Source organism: Trichechus manatus, unplaced genomic scaffold (genome assembly GCF_000243295.1).
Source record: "Trichechus manatus latirostris isolate Lorelei unplaced genomic scaffold, TriManLat1.0 scaffold00008, whole genome shotgun sequence".
Classification (NCBI taxonomy): Eukaryota; Metazoa; Chordata; class Mammalia; order Sirenia; family Trichechidae; genus Trichechus; species Trichechus manatus.
In genome coordinates, this window is record NW_004443944.1 from 12,920,060 (window position 1) to 12,938,866 (window position 18,807).

General features: G+C 46.9%; 1 protein-coding gene across 2 annotated transcripts in view; it reads left to right on the forward strand.

The window, feature by feature from the left end:
* ATP9A (ATPase phospholipid transporting 9A (putative)) overlaps nucleotides 1-17,688 on the forward strand; it is a 154,979-nt gene extending 137,291 nt beyond the window's left edge. Inside the window, exons 23-28 of one of the 2 annotated variants that reach the window (XM_004370233.2) lie at nucleotides 449-604; nucleotides 3,375-3,439; nucleotides 4,882-4,990; nucleotides 5,572-5,629; nucleotides 8,273-8,476; nucleotides 13,289-17,688. In XM_004370233.2, coding sequence (XP_004370290.2) covers nucleotides 449-604; nucleotides 3,375-3,439; nucleotides 4,882-4,990; nucleotides 5,572-5,629; nucleotides 8,273-8,476; nucleotides 13,289-13,425 — 729 coding nt within the window. In that variant the 3' untranslated portion in view covers nucleotides 13,426-17,688. The remainder of the gene's footprint in view (nucleotides 1-448; nucleotides 605-3,374; nucleotides 3,440-4,881; nucleotides 4,991-5,571; nucleotides 5,630-8,272; nucleotides 8,477-13,288) is intronic. The other variant, XM_023742896.1, reaches the window with a different exon arrangement.
* The last annotated feature ends 1,119 nt before the right edge of the window (nucleotides 17,689-18,807 follow it).

An 18,807-nucleotide genomic window follows, 5' to 3' on the forward strand; every position in this document is an offset into this window, starting at 1 on the left:
ATGAATTAACAAAGTGGCCGCAACAAGGGGCTCAAGCACAGCATCGATGGCCTGCCGATCCAGGCAGTGTTTCCTTCTGTTGTACGTAGGGTTGTTGTGAGTCAGAACCAACTTGACAGCACCTGAACAACAACAACAACATCTTTGAATGATTCTTTCCTTCTGATATAGATTATTGGTTGGGCCTAACCCCCATGGTTTAGTATTAGATCTGCTTGACCTCTAAATTATAACTGTCTGTGGATCAGAATTTTTTTTATTTAAGTGAGTTCCTCTTTTTAAATCAAATTTAAAGTTGGACCACCAACTTCATATAGCTTGAAACCGAAGAATTTCTTCATTAAAGTTCTTCAAAGATCTCCGTACAATGTCTTGCTTTTTTAATTAGAAAAAGTGTTTGCCCTGACCCCTTGTGCTTCTGACGGTGCCCAATTTCTTTGGATTTCAGGAAGGAAAACAGGCTTCGCTGGCTGCCGATTTCTCCATCACTCAGTTTAAGCATCTTTGTCGCTTACTTATGGTGCACGGCCGGAACAGCTACAAGCGGTCAGCCGCCCTCAGTCAGTTTGTGATCCACAGGAGCCTCTGTATCAGCACCATGCAGGTGGGTGGGCAGTTGACACCTTTGCACAGGTATGCATGACTATACCATGCTGCTGGGTGGGCAGCTGGCACCTTTGCACAGGTGCGCATGACTATACTATGCAGCTGGGTGGGTGGCCGGCACCTTTGCCCAGGAGTACATGGCTATGTGGTTGTCATGGAAAGAGCCTGGGAGTTACACTATGCTTTGTTGCCCCCGTCCAGCTGGTTTAAATTCCTGCCTGGCCACTTTCCAACTGGTAGACCTTGGGCAAGTCACATAATCGCTTGGTGTGCCCCAGATTCCTCTTCTGTTAAGTACTGCTAAACATTCTTGCTTCGTGGAGTGGATGTGGGCATTGGCAGTGGTGCCTGTACAGTGCTCAGCACGTGGTAGGCTGAAGATGTGTTGTTCTATTTGGGGCGAGTCCACTGGTTTGCCAGAGTGGAAGACAGAACTAAATGCTGAGTGAGTACTCTGGCCCTGATATTTCCACGTGCTGAGGCTAAGGCCAGAAGAGAGCAACCAGAAAAGAAGAACTTACTTTTTTTGAGCACTTACTACACCCTAGGCATCAGCCTAAGTGTTCACCATGCAGTGTCTCGTAGACTCCTCATGATAGCCTGAGCCAGTAGATACTGTTGTTATTCCCATTTTACAGATGTGGTGACTGAATCTCGGCATGGTTGAGAAATTTGTACCGTGTCCTGTAGGGATTTGCTCTACCCAGGCAGGTGGACGCCAAAGCCAGCACTCTTCATTGAGGTCTCCTCCTTGAATGCCAACGATACAGAGGGGCCAAGGCCTCCTCCACAGGCAGGGTCGTTCTTAGATTGGGGCCGTGAAGCAGATGGCATGGAGGCTGTCTTGGTGTCACAGTTCTGCCATGTAGCATGCCAGCAAAGCCCGCCTGGGAGTTGAGCTTAGTTTTCATGATTGTTAGTGCCCTTGGGGACCAACATCTTGCTACCATCTTGCTTTTTCACAAAAGGATATAGAGAGTATAAGGTATTTTCCCACCTTCCCTCTTGCCAACTCCTTCAAAATCTGTTACAGGCTGGAACCATTGACTGTGTACTAGGAAGGAGGTGAAAATACTTGCAGTTAAGTGGCAAGAACATAGGTGTAATAGATCCTAGAATCCATGTCTCTTCTTGATCATACTACTAAGTAGTGATGAGACCTTGAGCAAGTCACTTTACTCCTCTGGGCCTCAGTCTTTCCACCTGTAAAATGGGGATGACAAAACCTGCCCTGTCTGCTCAGACATAGTCTGCTGTGAGGATATCAGATCATGAATGTGCGAGAGTTTGATGGCCATCAACGACCAGGCAAACCAAAGGCGTCCTTGCCATCATTAAAGTGAAACAGGGTCACGTATAAACAGGAGGTGACATTGTAATTTGTAGGAGAGGCGTTTAATCACGCACGGAAGACCTTTCAACATGAGTCAGGTGGTTCTGTTGGAGCCACATGTGAATCCAACCCCCCCAACTCCCCGTGCCTTTCGGGGGTTGTTTTATGTTTTAAATATCTATGGTATTTAGAAGTGGAGGAGCCCTTAAAGTGATTTTCATTAACATGATCCAAACCCAAACAACTGGTGTGGTTTGTGTGACCACATCTGTACTTTAATTTATGTTAACTCCTCAGTGGAGCTGGATAATGCTGTGTTGTTAACCACCGGTTGGATGAGGTGACTTCTGCCATGCCTGCTTGTTACCATGAACGTGGATGTTTTAGAAGTTTCAGGATGAGGAATTGGTTGTTCTTTGGCTCTAACCCCTGTCCGCTGTGCTGAAAGTGGCCGGCTGCGTGCCACCCCCAGTTAGAGCTACCCTTGAAAGACACTGACACGGTGTTTCCATTGTCCCCGGCACTGTTTGCAAGACAAGGCTATGTGGTCAGCACAACCCTCTTGGAGAAAGAGGCTCCTGAGGTTGATTTGCAAAATACACACCAGATTCTTGATATTTTGCAACAAAACGATCCTTCCTGTGTGGCAGCCCAGCCTGGCGTGGGGAGTCATTTGAAAGGTGACTTTCCCGGTGCTGTGGTTGTGACATCATGACTGGGGTGGGGCACAGGGTGCCGTGTCGTGTGGCCGTAGCTCTTGGTGGCACCTGAGCTCCACGTGCCTTCTCTCGGCGCAGAGTAGGTGGTAGGGGAGACCTCTCTGGGTGGAAGCGGTTTCTTATCACTAATAGGGCCCAGCCTTTCTGTGCTTGGTTTGAAAGCCTTTGGGCAGCGGTGGTCCCTGGCCTCGCTTTGGTTTTATACCAGTAACAACTAGCTTTGGAAACCCCCTTTCGTCCGTTAGCCTGTAGACAAGAAGGGCTGACCAGAGCATCCAGCCTGATTTTATCTGCCCAGCCTGTAGACATCCAGAGAAGAGCTGACCAGAGCATCCAGCCTGATTTTATCTGCCCCGCTTATTTTTCACTGCCAGTAGCTAGCCTTTTCCAAATTAGGAAGCAGACAGATTTCAGTAAGGGTTTGTAACTATCTTTATTGCTTCTAATTGCAAAAATAGTGTGTAATATGCTCTTTGTAAAATTTTCTAAAAGTATTAGAACGTGTAATGTAAGAAGTGACATGTTCTCTGCAATCCCACCCTCCAAGGTAACAGGTGCAGAGACTTGGGAGGAGGTTCTTCCAAGCTTGTACCACATGCACGTCGACTTATTTATCGGCACACACGTCTGGGGAGGTGGTGATTCCGACTGGTTGGGAGTACAAGGATTCGCTTGTCCGTTTGTGATGTTCTCAGTGACCTTTTCTGTCTGCACAGGCCGTCTTCTCCTCTGTGTTTTACTTCGCCTCCGTTCCCCTCTATCAAGGATTCCTCATCATTGGGTAAGGAAATCCAGGCAAGGAATTAACTTCTTACGAAACCTCCTCAGTGTGCCATAGAAGAGAGAAGAAACATTGTGTAGAGACCCGTCACTCCCCAGATTGCACTGGCCCAGCCGTGACACTTAGACCCTCCTTGAATTAAATTCTTGTACTGGTAAGCTTTTTGCCAGATTGAGGAAGCAGAGTCAGATACGGTTGTGGTCTGTAGCACTTTGCATTTGTACTGGTAAGGAAAAGCCTTTGCCCACTGGAGTTGGAGGTGTCAGCTCATCGACAGCAAGGGCAAGAGCGGAGGTTCACAGACTCAGCGATTTCACTGGAGTCTTAGGAGCAGGGTAATGAAAGGTGGGATGCAAAAAGTGTCCTCCCTACGGTCACCGACCCCAACAGAACTTCTGGCTGCTGGGTCTCTAAGGAGGGCCATGCCCTGCTCTCAGGGGGATGTGCATGCAATAGAGCTTGATCGCACATGCCACTGGTCCCCTAGAGAGGTGCTACTGGACACTTGCTGGCACCAGACCCACCCCGTTCCTGACCCGGAACTTCCGGGTGTTCCTTGTGACCTTTTGGAGAGTATGCGCAGCCTGTGAGTTACCCAGGTAGGTGAGTCTGGCTACCAGCTGCCCTGTGGAGATGCCTGCAGGGCCCACTCTTGAAGATGAAGAGCCGTAGGATGCAGAAAGGCAGTCTGGCCTTACCAGGGCCTGACGAAGTTTGATGCCTACCTTACTATGTTTGGCCTGTTGGTTTATTGAGAGCGAGTGCTGAAAATCTGCCTGCTTTTCAGTGGGAAAACAGACTGTCCTCCTGGCAGATCCTGTGGGAGTAAAAGGACCTGCAGGGTATAGTCAGAGAGTACCTGAGCTGTGTCCACACGGCCCTCCCCTCTCTGTCTTGGTCTCCTCCCCTCTGGCCCTCACCCGCTCAGCTCCAGCTGCACTGGCCTCCTCACTGTTTTTCAGACAGGACAGAAACCTCTGGGCCTCCCTGATACTGCTCTTCTCCAGATACTGGCAGGACCCCCCTCACTTCTTGTGGGTGTGTACTCCAGTGTCCCCTCAGTTAGTCCTCCTCGGCCGTCCCCTCTATAATTGCACACACACCCCTCCTCACATCTTATTTTCTCTTTGTTGTTTCCTCCTGCACACGTGCCTTTAACATGATATATTTTCCTTAATTTATGTGTTTACTGACGCTGTCTGAGGGCAGAAGTTTTTGTCTATTTTTCATCTTGAATTTCCAGTGCTTAAAATAGGCCCTGACACATAGAAGGCACCCACTAAAGAACTGTTGAATGAATGAATGAATGAATGAGTGAGTGAGTGAGCGAGCAAGTGAGCGAGCAAGTGAGCGAGTGAATGAACAATGAAATTGGGCTCCAGAGGCTTGGGTACCAGGCTGAGTAAGGGCTGGGTCTGACCTGCAGTGATTGTCTCTCCTAGGTACTCCACCATTTACACCATGTTTCCTGTATTTTCTCTGGTCCTGGACAAAGATGTCAAGTCTGAAGTTGCCATGCTATATCCTGAGCTCTACAAGGATCTCCTCAAGGTTCATGGAGCCCCTCCTTCGTCCCCACCCTCTCTCTCCGTTCCTTCTTCCCCCCTCTCTCCCTTCTTCCTTCTCTTTAATTTATTTCGCATAGACCCTCCATATCTGATTAGACCACACTTGACACTTGTCTTTCTTACTTTTGTGGGAAGGAGTGGGAGTTTGTACTTTTTTACTTAAGAAAGTCATCTATGTGCATGTAAAGAGTATTAAACAGTGCAGTGACACATAAACTGTGAAATAAACAACCAACTTCGAAAAAACCCCTTAAGTCCCATTTTGCAGCTACAGCTCATGGCGCTAGAAATGTTCTTGTGGGGTCTGTGTGTTTGTGTGTGTGTGTATGTGTGTAATTTCATTTTTGTCTTAAGGGGTCTAATATCAATTCTGTTAAAAAAATGTAATGTCTGTAATCTATAAACCACTTTTTACAATTTTTTTTAATTAAAGTTTTTTTTCACTTTTTGGATGAAAATGGGCAGGTTTCCTTGTCTAGTTAGTGGAAGAGTACTGGAAGGCAGGGGTATACCTGGTGAGCCCCGACACTAACCTGCTCTGATCTTTCTCTGTCTCTTGCTTAGGGACGGCCGTTGTCCTACAAGACCTTCTTAATATGGGTGTTGATTAGCATCTACCAAGGTAAGGACAGGCGAAGCTGCCTGTCTTCCTTGTGCTCTGCTGCTGACCCCAGGGAGTCTCTTTCCTGTCTGTAGAGCATGAAGAGAAGAAGTGGAATCCTAAAATGGCAGTGATGAGCGTGCCCGGAGGAGCCCTGCTCAGCCTGATGGAAGATCGAACATTAAGCAGAGAGAGTCAGATATGGGAGGTGCTGTCAGCTTAATGAGATAGTGTAGTCAGAGAGAAAGATAACCAATGCTCATGGAAACCCACTGAGGGGCTCCATCCACGTTACACAGAGCAGTTGGTTTCTGGGATGTTCTGATTCAGAGTAAGGTCAAGTTGTAGTTTTTGAAACACACACACACATATATGTACATACATACATGTATACGCATAAGTTTGTATATGTACGTGTGTATCTATGTATATATACATGTGTATATATGTATATATACATACATGCACATATATATACACACATATATACACGTACACATACACATATACATACGCATACATACATATACACACAAATATACATACACACACATATATATACATACACATGCATGTTTACATATACGTATATATACATACACACATACACACACACATATATATATGGAAAGATGGGGTGAAACCCATGTGAAATTGTGTACTACAGATTAGTAAGTAAGCGTAATTAAGCCCGTGTCACTGGTTAATCTGCCCCTGCCTATAGGGTTGCTATGAGTCAGAGTCAGTTCAACAGCAGTGTGTCATATATGTGTTTGTATATGTGCACACACACACATATACACATACATACATACATATATTTGTTGTCGTTCACCCCATGTGTGTCAGAGTAGCACTGCATTCCATAGGGTTTTCAAGGCTGTGACCTTTCAGAAGTAGATCATCAGGCCTTTCTTCTGAAGTGCCTCTGGGTGGGTTTGAACTGCCAGCCTTTTGGTTAGCAATTGAGGGCTTAACCTTTTGCGCCACCCAGGGACTCCATGAGAAATATATTTATTTCAGAGTCTTCAGTGTGGGTCCCATAGACTGCAAGGGGTTTATAAGACCATCTGTTGGAAAACAAAATATCAAAACCTCTGTTTGTATTTGTTTTTTCTTCACTCTTTTTAGAATTTCCGTTTCTGTATCTGTTTTACAATGCACGTAATGTATTTTTACAGCAGTCCTGAGATCTGTCTGTATCTGCATAGGCACATATGTATGATTTACACATAAACATATTTGGGGCTCAGTCTTAATGTTTTTTACTGATGGGATATGCAATCAAAGGGTTTAGAGACCAGCAGAGTTGTTGGCAGGGAGTTAAACTGTTATTTAAAAAATTTTTTTTGAGGGGAGGTGTTTTTAAGAGATGTATCAAAGTGTACTATGTGCATCTGGTTCAAAAAGCAAACCCTATGGAAAGTTTATAATAATAAGCAGCAGTCCTCCATCCCGCCCTTCTCCATCCTCAACCCTGTTTCCAAAGGGCAGTCACGTTGAGAGCTTTGTTTCTAGTATCTCCTGGCTGCCTCCTCTAAGTCATATTCTTATGCTGCCAGTGTTTTTAACCAACATGAAAACCCCCCGCAAAAAACCAAACCTGTTGCCATCAAGTCAATTCCAACTCATAGCCATCCTATAGGACAGAGTGGAACTGCCCCATAGGGTTTCCAGGGAGCAGCTGGTGGATTTGAACTGCCAGTCTTTTTGGCTAGCAGCCTGAGCCCTTAACCACTGCACCACCAGGGTGCCAACATGAGATGTTATCAGTTCAGTTCCTGATAGATGGAGAATCACCTGCACTCTCCCCTCTCCTTCCTCTCCGCAATATAGGTGTATAATTCTAATTCCACCCTTGGTTACCTTTATAGTTTTAAACAATGTACTTATTATTCTGTTTCCTATTCCATCAACTCCAACTACCTTCTCCGTCTGCCTCTCTTCCTTGCCCCCTTTCTGTTTCTCTCTAGTTGTAGATTATTCATCACACAAGGTCATCTTAGTCTCCTCATGCTGCTGGAACAGAATACTACAAAGTTGGTGGCTTTAAAACAGAAATTCCTTGTCTCACAGCTCTGGAGGCTAGAAGTCTAGATCAGGGGATTGGCCACGTTGATGCCTTCTTGGGGCTTTGAAAGAGAAACTGCTCCATGCCTCTCTCCCAGCTTCTGGCAGCTCCAGGCGTTCCTTGGCTGGAAGCTGCAGCGTCCCATGGTGTCCTCCCTCTGTCTCCCTGTCTGCGTTTCTTCTCGTGTTTTAGGACACCACTTAGGCCTAAGACCCACCCTACTCCACTGTGACCTCATGTTAACCTAACTGATAGCGACTTCAAAGACCCTATTTCCAAACAGGGTCATGTTCCCAGGCACAGGGGTTAGGACTTCAGCAGGTCCTTTTGGGGGACACAATTCAGTCCATAATGGAGGTCAGAGAGGAAAATAGAAAAGCTACAATGTGTTGCCTCTCCTTGAAACACCTACAAAGCTCAACTCATTAGCCTCATTTAATAAGTGAGACCTTGCGTGTCTAAGTGAAAAAAAGTCAAATGTAAGTGAGCAAAATGGACATTTGGTGGCAGTGTGTGCATGGAATTCACGTCCAGTGGAGAAGGTCATATGGGGTGCCCCCCCGCCCACCCGGTCTTGTCTCTGCCATTTCCAGGGAGCACCATCATGTACGGAGCGCTGCTGCTGTTCGAGTCAGAGTTTGTGCACATCGTGGCCATCTCCTTCACGTCGCTAATCCTCACCGAGCTGCTGATGGTGGCGCTGACCATCCAGACCTGGCACTGGCTCATGACGGTGGCCGAGCTGCTCAGCCTGGCCTGCTACATCGCCTCCCTGGTCTTCTTACACGAGTTCATAGGTAAGACTCCGCCCACGTAGAGCCAGTCGGCCGGCCCCTTGTGGGGAAAGGTGGCCCCCCCGGCAGGTGTGTCCTGGACTTTTCGTCCAGTGGTCTTTTGCCCTGAGCTGCCCCGATTTTCCTTGCTGGCATCCCTGAGGGACAAGTGACAGTTGTGGATCGGCCACCTGGAATTGAGGCTGTAGGGCATGGTCTCAGTACAGAGACACAGAAAGCTAACTGGCTTAGAAGGGGATCCTGTTTAATTCAACAGGTGTTTGTTGGGTTTCCTAGGAACCGCAAAGCTGGGCTCGGTAGAGCCATGGAGATGATGAGCATCCAGGTCCTACTCTAAAATAAATGATAGTCCAGTTGTAGTTAGCTGCCGTCAAGTCAGCCCCCGACTCACAGCAACCCCCCGCATAACGAACCGAAATGCTGCCTGGTCCTGCACCTTCCCAGTGGTCAGTTGTGGACTGGACCATCAAGATCCATGTTATTATTGTTTGTTAGGTGCCATCGAGTCAGTTCCAACTCATAGTGAACCTGTGTGCAACAGAACAAAACACTGCCTGGCCCTGTGCCATCCTTACAGTCGTTGCTATGTTTGAACCCATTATTGCAGCCACTATATCAATCCGTAGGGTTTTTTTTGTTATTGTTGTTCAGAATATACACAGCAAAACATACACAAATTCAACAGTTTCTGTATGTATAGTTCAGTGACGTTGATTACATTCTTTGAGTTGTGCAGCCATCCTCACCCTCTTTTTCTGAGTTATTCCTCCCCCATTAACATAAACTCACTGCCCTCTAAGGTTCTTATTTAATCTTTCGAGTTGCTGTTGTCAGTTGGATCCTATATAGATAGTTCTTAAAAAAATGTTCAAGGCAGACATTTTTTACTAGTTAAGCTAAATAAACTATTGTTTGGTTTTAAGAAGATTTCAGAGGATATTTTTGGTTTAAGGATTAAAGATTATCTCAGGGCAGTAGTTTCAGGGGTTCATCCAGCCTTCATGGCTCCAGAAAGGCTGAAGTCCATAAGTATTTGAAATTGTGTTCTGTATTTTCCCGCTTTTGATCAGGATTCATCTATAGAATCTTTGATCAAAATGTTCAGTAGTGGTAGCTGGGCACCATCCAGTTCTTCTGGTCTCATGGCAAAGGAGGCCATTGTTCATGGAGGCAATTAACCACACATTCCATATCCTCTTCCTATTCCTGACTCTCCTTTCTCTATTGCTCCAGTTGAATAGAGACTAATTGTTGTGCCTTGGGACCCATGGGGTTTTCATTGACTGATTTTGTGTGTGTGTGTGTGTGTGTTACAGTAGAACTTTATTTACAAAAACAGGCAGTGGGCCAAATTTAGCTTGTGGGTTGTAGTTTGCTGGTCCCTGCCCTAGAACAAAGATTAAGTCATTGGCTGCGTTTTTTGATTTTTGGAAGTAGATCGCCAGGCCATTCTTCCTAGTCCCGTCTTAGCCTAGAAACTCTGCTGAAACCTGTTCAGTATCATAGCAACGCACAAGCCCCTACTGATGGACAGGTGGTGGCTGTGCATGAGGTGCATTGGCAGGGAATTGAACCCGGGTCTCCCACATGGAAGGGGAGAGTTCTGCTACTGAACCTCTACTGCCTCGTGGTAGTCCAGCAGAGGGGCCTAAGTGATGCCCCAGAAAACCCAGGGAGACTGCAGGGGTTTCTTTAGCATCATGCCTATGCTGAGGATTTTTCAAACTTTTTTTTTTTTTGGCCACTAGAACCTTTTATCCCCACGACATTTTAATCAGAAACTCAGTCTTTAAATCTGATAAAAGTGGGTGTGGTGCAGTTAAGCGCAGTGTTGGGAGGCACCAGCCTCAGAACCATGCCCGTTTGGTCCTCCTTCACCTACGTCCTCATTCCTGTAGTTTCTAAGGAGACTCCAAGGGCCTCAAGATAGAAACCCCTGCTGTGTACAGCCGAGCTAAGAAGTGGTAGATGCTGCCAACAGTGGGCATTCATTCATTCATTCCGTAAACGCTGAGGGTAGCTGCTGGGAGCCAGGATTGTAGCAGTAGTCAGAGTGCGCAGGCTTTCCGCGCAACTTCCCTTCTCGTTGGGGAAGAGGCACGATGAACAAGTCCGTGGATCTCAGATGTGATCAGAGCTACTGAGAGATAAAGACTGGGTGAGTGTTAGAGACCCGACAGACTCCAAATAATAAACCTTACAGATGGGGAGGGCTGGGAGCCACCTAGGGGGCCCAGGGGGCTGACTTCTCAACCACCTCAGTGATCCTGGCGCTCTTGGGCGTGTTCCCCCTCCCAGCCCCTGCTCTGGGGTGGACGGCCTGAGAGCAACTCGTTTGCCTTCCACACGACTCTCTCACTTGCAGGAACTCATTGCCAAGTTCAGTTCAGCCAGTACTTCCTCATCAGTAGGGAGCCCTGAGGCCCTGCAGGGCCACCAAGATGATGTCTTGTGACGGTGATGGACCTTCTGCTGCTGGACTCCTGCTGCTGGCCTCGCACGGGCGACACGGGCTCCAATTCCAGCCCAGCAGCCCATTTCTAGCTCAGCTTGATGCATTTTCACTGCAGGGACAGTTCCGATGATCCAGCATCTTCTGTGTGGTGCTGTGGATAATCTTGTGGGAATCTAACCTTGGTTTTCCCAGTGCAGGGGAAGCTTGAGCCTCTTTGAGCTTTTAGACATTCCAGCCATGAGTCATTTGTAAAGCCCATCTGGGAGACAGCAGAGCACCCGCTTTATTTTTGCAAAGCCTCATATACCGCTTTCCTTTTCTATTGAGGCATTTAAGCTTCTGTCTGTGTTATTAAAAGCAAAACAAAATGAAACGCCCTCTGGGTGAGTTCTCTCATTTCTACCTCTCTCTCTGCAGAGAGAACTACTTAGCTCAGAGGCTGCTTCCCTGCTAAGATGCTGTGTTCATGGTTGCTGGGAAGCTCCCTCTAGGGGGAGATTTCAGTTATACACCCCTTTCCCTCCCTGCCATGTTGGGAGGCCACAGGGTGCTGGGCTCTTTAGCAGGGGCTGTGGTGTAACAGAGTTGCTGGACCCTATTTCTTTATCACAGGTGTTCTCAATGGGGGCAATGTTGCCCCCCCTCCAAAAAAAAAAAAACAACCAAGGCCATTGCCGTCAAGTCGATTCCAACTCATAGCGACCCTATAGGACAGAGTAGAACTGCCCCGTAGGGTTTCCAAGCAGTGGCTAGTAGATTCATACTGCTGACCTTTTGGTTAGCAGTTGAGCTCTTAACCATCATAAAACCAAAAACAATAAAAAACAAAACAAAACCCAAAACTCATTGCCATTGAGTCAATTTGGGCTCACAGCGACCCTATAGGACCAAGTAGAACTGCCCCATAGTTTCCAAGGAGCAGCTGGTGGATTTGAACTGTCGACCTTTTGGTTAGCAGTCAAGTGTCTTAACCACTGTGCCACCAGGCTCCAAAGAAGGTTCTAGTAAAGATAAAAAGCACCTCCTCCTTGTGACAAGTGCAGTTCTAGAACAGTTTTATGCTTGTCTCAGAAATCTCTCAGAATGAGCTTCCTGAGCACCTATTATCTGCTTGGGGCTGAGGGGTCACAGAGGTTGGAGATGTGGTCTCTGCCCTCAGGAAGCAATGGCCACCTTAGACCAGTCACAACAGGGCTGGGAGAGAGGCATGTGGGGGACTTCTGCAAGGCGGGTGGAGCCCTGGGCTGGGCACTTAGTAAGTGCCCAGGAAATGCCAGCTGCCCTTTCCCCGCTGTGCCCCGCCAGGACACGCCATCGCAGTGCTTAGGACGTGGGAAGGTGTTTCCTCCGGCACCTTCTCCGTGTACTGCTGAAAGCCACAAGATGTCACTGCTCTCTTGTGAAGCCTCCTAATTGCCAGGGTTCACACCTGCTGCAGTGGAGGGGAAGGGAGTGAGGGCAGGTGGGCTTAGTTCAAAGCCTTCGAAGTACAGCCCGTTTCTGACAAGGGCATCCCAGCTTGCTTTGAACCACGCCATAGATCCGTCCGTGGCTTCCTCACTGGCGTGACGGGGATGAGGGGAGAAAGTTACTGGGAAGCAGAAACGTGCGTGGGAATACTGCTTTCTGCTCTGCAGCAGCCAGTTAACTAGGGAAAGAAAGAAACTCCAACTGCCAGATTCCAAATCAAAAACAGCTGGAGGAATTTTCTTTTTTTTTTTTTTTGCCCCTCGTTTTGCTTTCCTAGTTGTTGAAAAGAGCATTTCACTATCAGGAAGCTCCAGAAGCAGGTTAGAGAAAGTCAAGCTGACACCCTCTGGGATCTAGTGTTGTTGGCTGCCATTGACTTCGCCCCCGACTCACGGCGACCCCACGCTCAACACAACGGCACGAAACGCCGCCAGGTCCTGCGCCATCCCCACAATCAGTTGCAGATAGTTTTGTGATCTGTGGGGTTTTCACTGGCTGATTTTCAGAAGTAGATCACTAGGCCTTTCTTCCTAGTCCACCTTAGTCTGGAAGCTCCACTGAAACCTGCTTAGCATCATAGCAGCCTGCAAGCCTCCACCAACAGATAGGTGGTGGCTATGCATGAGTGGCATCGGCTGGGAATCGAACCTGGGTCTCCCACATGGAAGGCAAGAATTCTACCACTGAACCCCCAGTGTTTTCAGTAGGTACTATTAGCCCGTGGCAAATCCCTTGCAGACTTGGAGTGGAGGAAAGGCGCGAATGCCAGGCACAGTGTGCTTGTGACGTGGAACGCTTTCCTCTTGGTAGCTACGATGACTGTTTCCGGGCCGTGTGAGCCTTGGGGAACATTGCTGCCTGCTTACTGCTGTCTTTCCATTTACTTGTAGATGTGTACTTCATCGCCACCTTGTCCTTCTTGTGGAAAGTCTCCGTTATCACTCTGGTCAGCTGCCTCCCCCTCTACGTCCTCAAGTACCTGCGGAGGCGGTTCTCTCCCCCCAGCTACTCGAAGCTCACATCGTAGGCTGTACGCTCGGTGGGGGGACCCCAGTCTCTGCTCTCCTGATGGACACAGTTCAAGTTCCGTTGACCCTAACGCCACCTATGGATTGTGCGGTAATTGCGAATGCGGGCAGTTTCGACGTGAAGAACCCCTGCAGTTCCGCTGCGTCCTAAGGCTGAATAAACAGGAGGGAGATTCCCACAGGTGCCCATGCAGGCCTCTTTTACCCGTTTATTCACATTTGAACGAATGTGAGTAAGTTAAAGCTGGTGGCTCAGCCGAGAGAGTTAGATGGGTCACTGCGCAAGCTTCGTAAAGACTTGAATTTTGTTGTCATGTGATCAAAGTTTCTGTCTAGATGAAGAAGGGGCTTTTTTTTTTTTTTCTTATTTTAACAGTCCTAATATGTGTGCACTCTACATCTTTTTCTCTCTTAAACTGTTTCAGAGAAATACAAAGCTCTTGGTGTATGTTTGAAGGAAAAAACGGTGGCGTTTGATACAAAGTTACACGGGGCGCATTCTCAATTTGGAATTGCCACATAGCCTCTCTAAGGGGGTCCTAAACAACATTAAATTCTTAGAAAGAAAACACTTTTTTTTTAATGGTCATGGAGAGGAGAGGGAGAGAGCGTGCTGTAAATCCACTGCGTTGTCTTTGATCCAGCTCAGCATCTACACAACTTGCAGTAACTTCACCTGTCACCTCGTAAAAAAATTTCAAAGGTGTTATCTTACTTTGTTAGGACCTGGTAGCAGTTAACAAGTCAGTGGCTATCTGAGGACATCCCTCCGCATTTTCAGCAGAGTTGTTTTAGCAGGAAACACGCCACTGAGCGGCCCCTAAATGTGTCGACACTGTGATAAGAGACTCAACTAATTCTTTAGACAACATGGCAGATGTGACTCAGATCCTCAGAGTCCAGAGCGGAAAGGTCAGGGAGCCGGGGCTCTTTGCTGCTGCAGAAATCTGTTTCCTGTTAGGAGGAATTACTGAGGATGAACTGACAAAGGCGGAGACATTTTACAGCGTTGCCATTCATCGGTGGCGGCTTAAAGTGAGGAGCCCTGGGGGGAGGAGGCCGCCGCTGCGGCTTTGGGATCTGGGGTGTGTTCGCTGCGGCTTTGGGATCTGGGGTGTGTTCCGCTGTGTACACATTTCCAGGGGGCCTTGCCGAAAGGCAGCTAGTAGTAAAGATGGCTCCCCCACCAGGATGGAGGGCATGCGTGTGTGTTTCCTATAAAAGTTGTGGCTTCTTGTTCCGGAGGAAGAAGGGAGTTTGGGAGCATTGGCCGTAGCAGGGCAAAGCATTCTTGGGTTTTCAAGTCACTTCTTGTGAAAGGCACGTGTGCATGCCATAAAGATTAAGCTGGTGGATCTTCACGAGTTGAATGTGGTCGATATCTTGGGCTTGTGTATACCCTTCAGTTCATCAGATGACACTTCTTGTGTGTGCTTCAGAAACGTCAGTTACAGCCAGGTCCCCAATTCCCAGTGCCCTCGGGTAAACCAGGCGTGGTGACTGGGGAAGTGAGCAGCAGACGTCTCTTGCCTGTAGAGTGCTCTCGATACACATATGTATTTTGTGTTGCACTTCCAGAATTTACTAGAATGGCAGTAAGCTGCAGGCAATGATAAATTGGCTGTTGACATCACTTCTGCTTTGTTTTAAGATTTCTGCAATTTTGCAGTATTTCCCCCTTCCTGTTCCAGCCTCTCCTGCCATACTAGATACATTGCATTGAGTGAATCGTTGTTTAGAAATAGGCTGTTTGTCCACAAATTTCAGGAAGGTTGAGTGAGTCTGACTTCACTGAGTGATTTCATGTAGTTTCAGAGGTAGAGGAGGAGAAAGTTGTGCTTCAAAGTTTTTGAAACCTCGTCTGTTTTATTGGAAGTCAACCTGTAAAACCGAAGTCTCTGAGTTCACGAACACTGAACGTGGCCTTGTTCACAGATAGGTGATGGCTTCTGCAGGTAGATAGGGTGGGAGCCTTGTTAAGAAATTCCAGCTGTTTCCAGCAGATAATAGGGAATGAAGATGGTCTTGCTGGTCTTTTTCTTAATTTCCAATTTTGATCAAGGTGTATGAGTCAAGCCTCTAAGGGGGGCCAGAAAAGCCAGACCTGGAAGTAAGTAGAAGGTGCTTGTCAGTGTCGTCCAGGAGCCGCCTTGTTCTGTTGTCCCAGCCACACTTTGGGGGAGACAATCAAGGTGAGGACAAGGTGGAAACCGCCATGTGGTAAGAACACACCAACAGTGGGCAGCGTGCTGGTGCGCCCCCTGGTGGTCCCCGAGTGTGTAGGCATACGCATACTTGCTTCTCAAATACGGGGTGGGAACAAAAAGGGCAAAAGCCTCAAGTCAGCTGACAGTCCTGGAGCGTTACCTGCACAAACCACACTTTAATCTCTACAGAGAGTTTGTGAACATCTGGGCACTGCTTGGTTGAGTGGGTCATCTTGGTTGTGCAGAGAAAACAGAGACAAGCGAACAAAAAAACCTGAGCTCTTTTACAGGAAACTCTCCTGAATTTGTAAAGCTCGAGCTTACCTTTTCTTGACTGACAATCTTGAAAGAACTTACAAGCCACCATTGACACCTTTTCCTCACCTCAGAACTCAGCGGGGCTTAAGTTGCCAACAGCAAATTTAAGATGAGCACAGAGGGCCAGGAGGCACACAGTGAGCACCACTTAAACACTTTCCCTTAAGGTAAAACAATTGGAATTCTCTGCTGCCCTCTGGTAACACCAGTTATTGCTGTCAGAGCCAAAGCCTTTAGTATTTTTTGCTATATGTTTTGGGGATGATTGTGTGTGTGTGTGTTGTGGGGGAGCAGGATCTGTTCGGATTTTTTCTTTTACCCTCCTCCCTTCCTCTTTCTCTAAGAAAATGAGCGATTTGCTTCATCTTGAGTAATGTCTTATATTTGACAGCTCTGATTCAGTTTTGAGAGCATGAGCGTGCGTCTGTGGCCCATGGTGCTGGGTGAGACTGGTGGTGTCCACTCAAGCTGCCTGGACAAAGAGAAGGAGGGTACCCCAGTCATCAGTCTAAACTTGGAGCAAACCACCTGTTTACAGCTACCTGGAGCTGATAGGCCAGTTGCTGACTCTCTCCCACTTTCAGCATGATTACATCCCAGATCCCAGTCCGGCTTCCCTTGAATGAAACCCTTTTTTGTAGCAGTAATCTTAAATACCGTCGTCTGTTTACCAGCATTTCCTCAGTGTGTTTTCTGCTCAGCTGAAGCCACACCAGTGGTACTTTTTAATGTAGTTTGAATTTTGTGCTCATTTGAAATTGACACAATGATGCCTGTTTTTTTTTCCCGGCAGACTTTCGTTTTTATATGTTGTTTGGTTTTTACTGGGGCAGGGCTGGGGGTGCACTCATGCCTTTACAGGGCAGTGTTTTAAATCCTTGCCAGATTTTAGATGGGAGCTGCACATTTTCTGCACCAGCCTACTTAAGGCAAATGCCGATCGGCCATTTTTCTCTTTAGTCTTTTCTGTGTGTTTGATATGTGTGCGCGTTTGTGTGCATTTGTGCGTGTGTGACGTTGTCTCCAGTTTTCTGAAGAAATGCTCGGTTTTTGTTGTATTAAAATGCCATCACTCCCAGGTTGGTGTCATTTTAAAAATACACAAGGAGCTTTGTAAATACGAAAGATTTTATCCCCCTCCTCCTTTTAATGTAAAGCTTTTTGTTGTTTATATATACTTCTTAGGAAATGTTGCCATTAATTATGTCTATTTCTTCTTGGAAAAAGAATACATTATGTTTTTGAGTGGAACTGAAACACTGACCGCCGTGTGAGCAGCATCCTACCACCTGAAGTACCACAGCATCTTCTCACCCAAGGCAGCGCTCCCGGGGACTCGGTCCTCTCCATCACTGCATAGTTTGGGTGGGCAATGTCAGTGAATATTGTGTTTGTGGGGGTTGGGAAAGGGTGTGGCATTTGCAAAAAAAAAATTGTGGCTAATTTATTATTTTGTTGCAGTGGGGTTAACTTTATACGCATATAGGAGTCCATTATGTCCTCATTAGTAGATCTCTTTATATGTAATCCTCATTGCAAATATTTACCAGGACAGCGTTTTTGATTAGAAGGAAGCTCTGGTCTGTTTGCTTTAATTTAGCAGGCACTCCCAGATGACTGAAACACTCAATTCTGTGATGACACACATGTGATCTTCCGTGTTTCTGAGCGGCTCTTCTTTCATTGTTTGCCAGCATGGCCTGATGCTGTTGCCCAATAAAGCTTGTGTACTTATGCCTTTGAGGATCGTTCTAATTTGTACGGGAACGTGGGTTCTTGTGTCAAAATGAGGGCTTTTTATTATAACGTTCCTATCTTGTGCTTATCTCATGGTACATAAAAGATAAATAACATTTTTCCCAGTTAAAAATATCATTTTGATTTTGGCAAAAAAAAGATCAATGCATGGTATTTATTATTTTGGGCTCTTGTCCATTTCAGGCATGTCAAATTTCAAAAAATGGTCAATATAAATGGAAAAAAAGGTGGAAGACTATTTTCTGAGGTTAATAGTTTATACACAGGCTTTGATGCCTTTGGATTTTATTTTTTTAATCTAGTGATGGAAGACTTAGGAAGATAGTTGCTTACATTTCAGGCCAAAGAAGTTGTTAAGCTGTTGTGTAGGGGGCAGGAGACGTCATGTTTTATTACTTTAATCCAGGAGTGGATTGTGCACCAGGGGACATGCGGCAATGTTTGGAGACAGTCTGGGTTGTCCAGCTGGGGGAGGTGGGTGCTGCTGGCATTTAATGGGCAGAGGCCAGGGATGCTGCTGAACATCCTACAATGCACCCCCTCCAACAACAGATGATCCTCCCCAAAATGTCAGAAGAGCTGAGACTGAGAAACCGTAACTTAACTGGCACATGGTCTGTTTTACCATTTGTAGGAGCCTTTCTTCATTAAGCAGTATAATAAGCTAGTGTGTCTTGGGAAGCAAATTAAACATCCAGCTGACCTCATGTGCTCATTAGTAGCCATTTGCGATGCAGGGTGGTGGTTTCCTCCGTGAGGTCTCAATTGAAAAAGCCTTTCTCAATCTATCGATTAGAAAGAGCGGTACTTCAGCTGTGTTTCAGTCAGTAGCGGCTCTGCTAGGCAAAACTGCGGCATCTACGCTCAGCTCAGTGGGCTCAATGAGGTGGGGGCTGACGGTTCTGGTCCTCAAATGCGTGCTGTCCCTGTAAAGTCCTGTTGTTGTTGGGTGCTGACGAGTCGATCCTGACTCATAGCGACCCCATGTGACAGAGTAAAACTGCCCCTAGGGTTTCTAGGCTGTGATCTTTACAGGAGCAGATCGCCAGGTGTTTCTCCTGCAGAGCTGCGGGGTGAGTTTTAACCACCAGCCTTTCC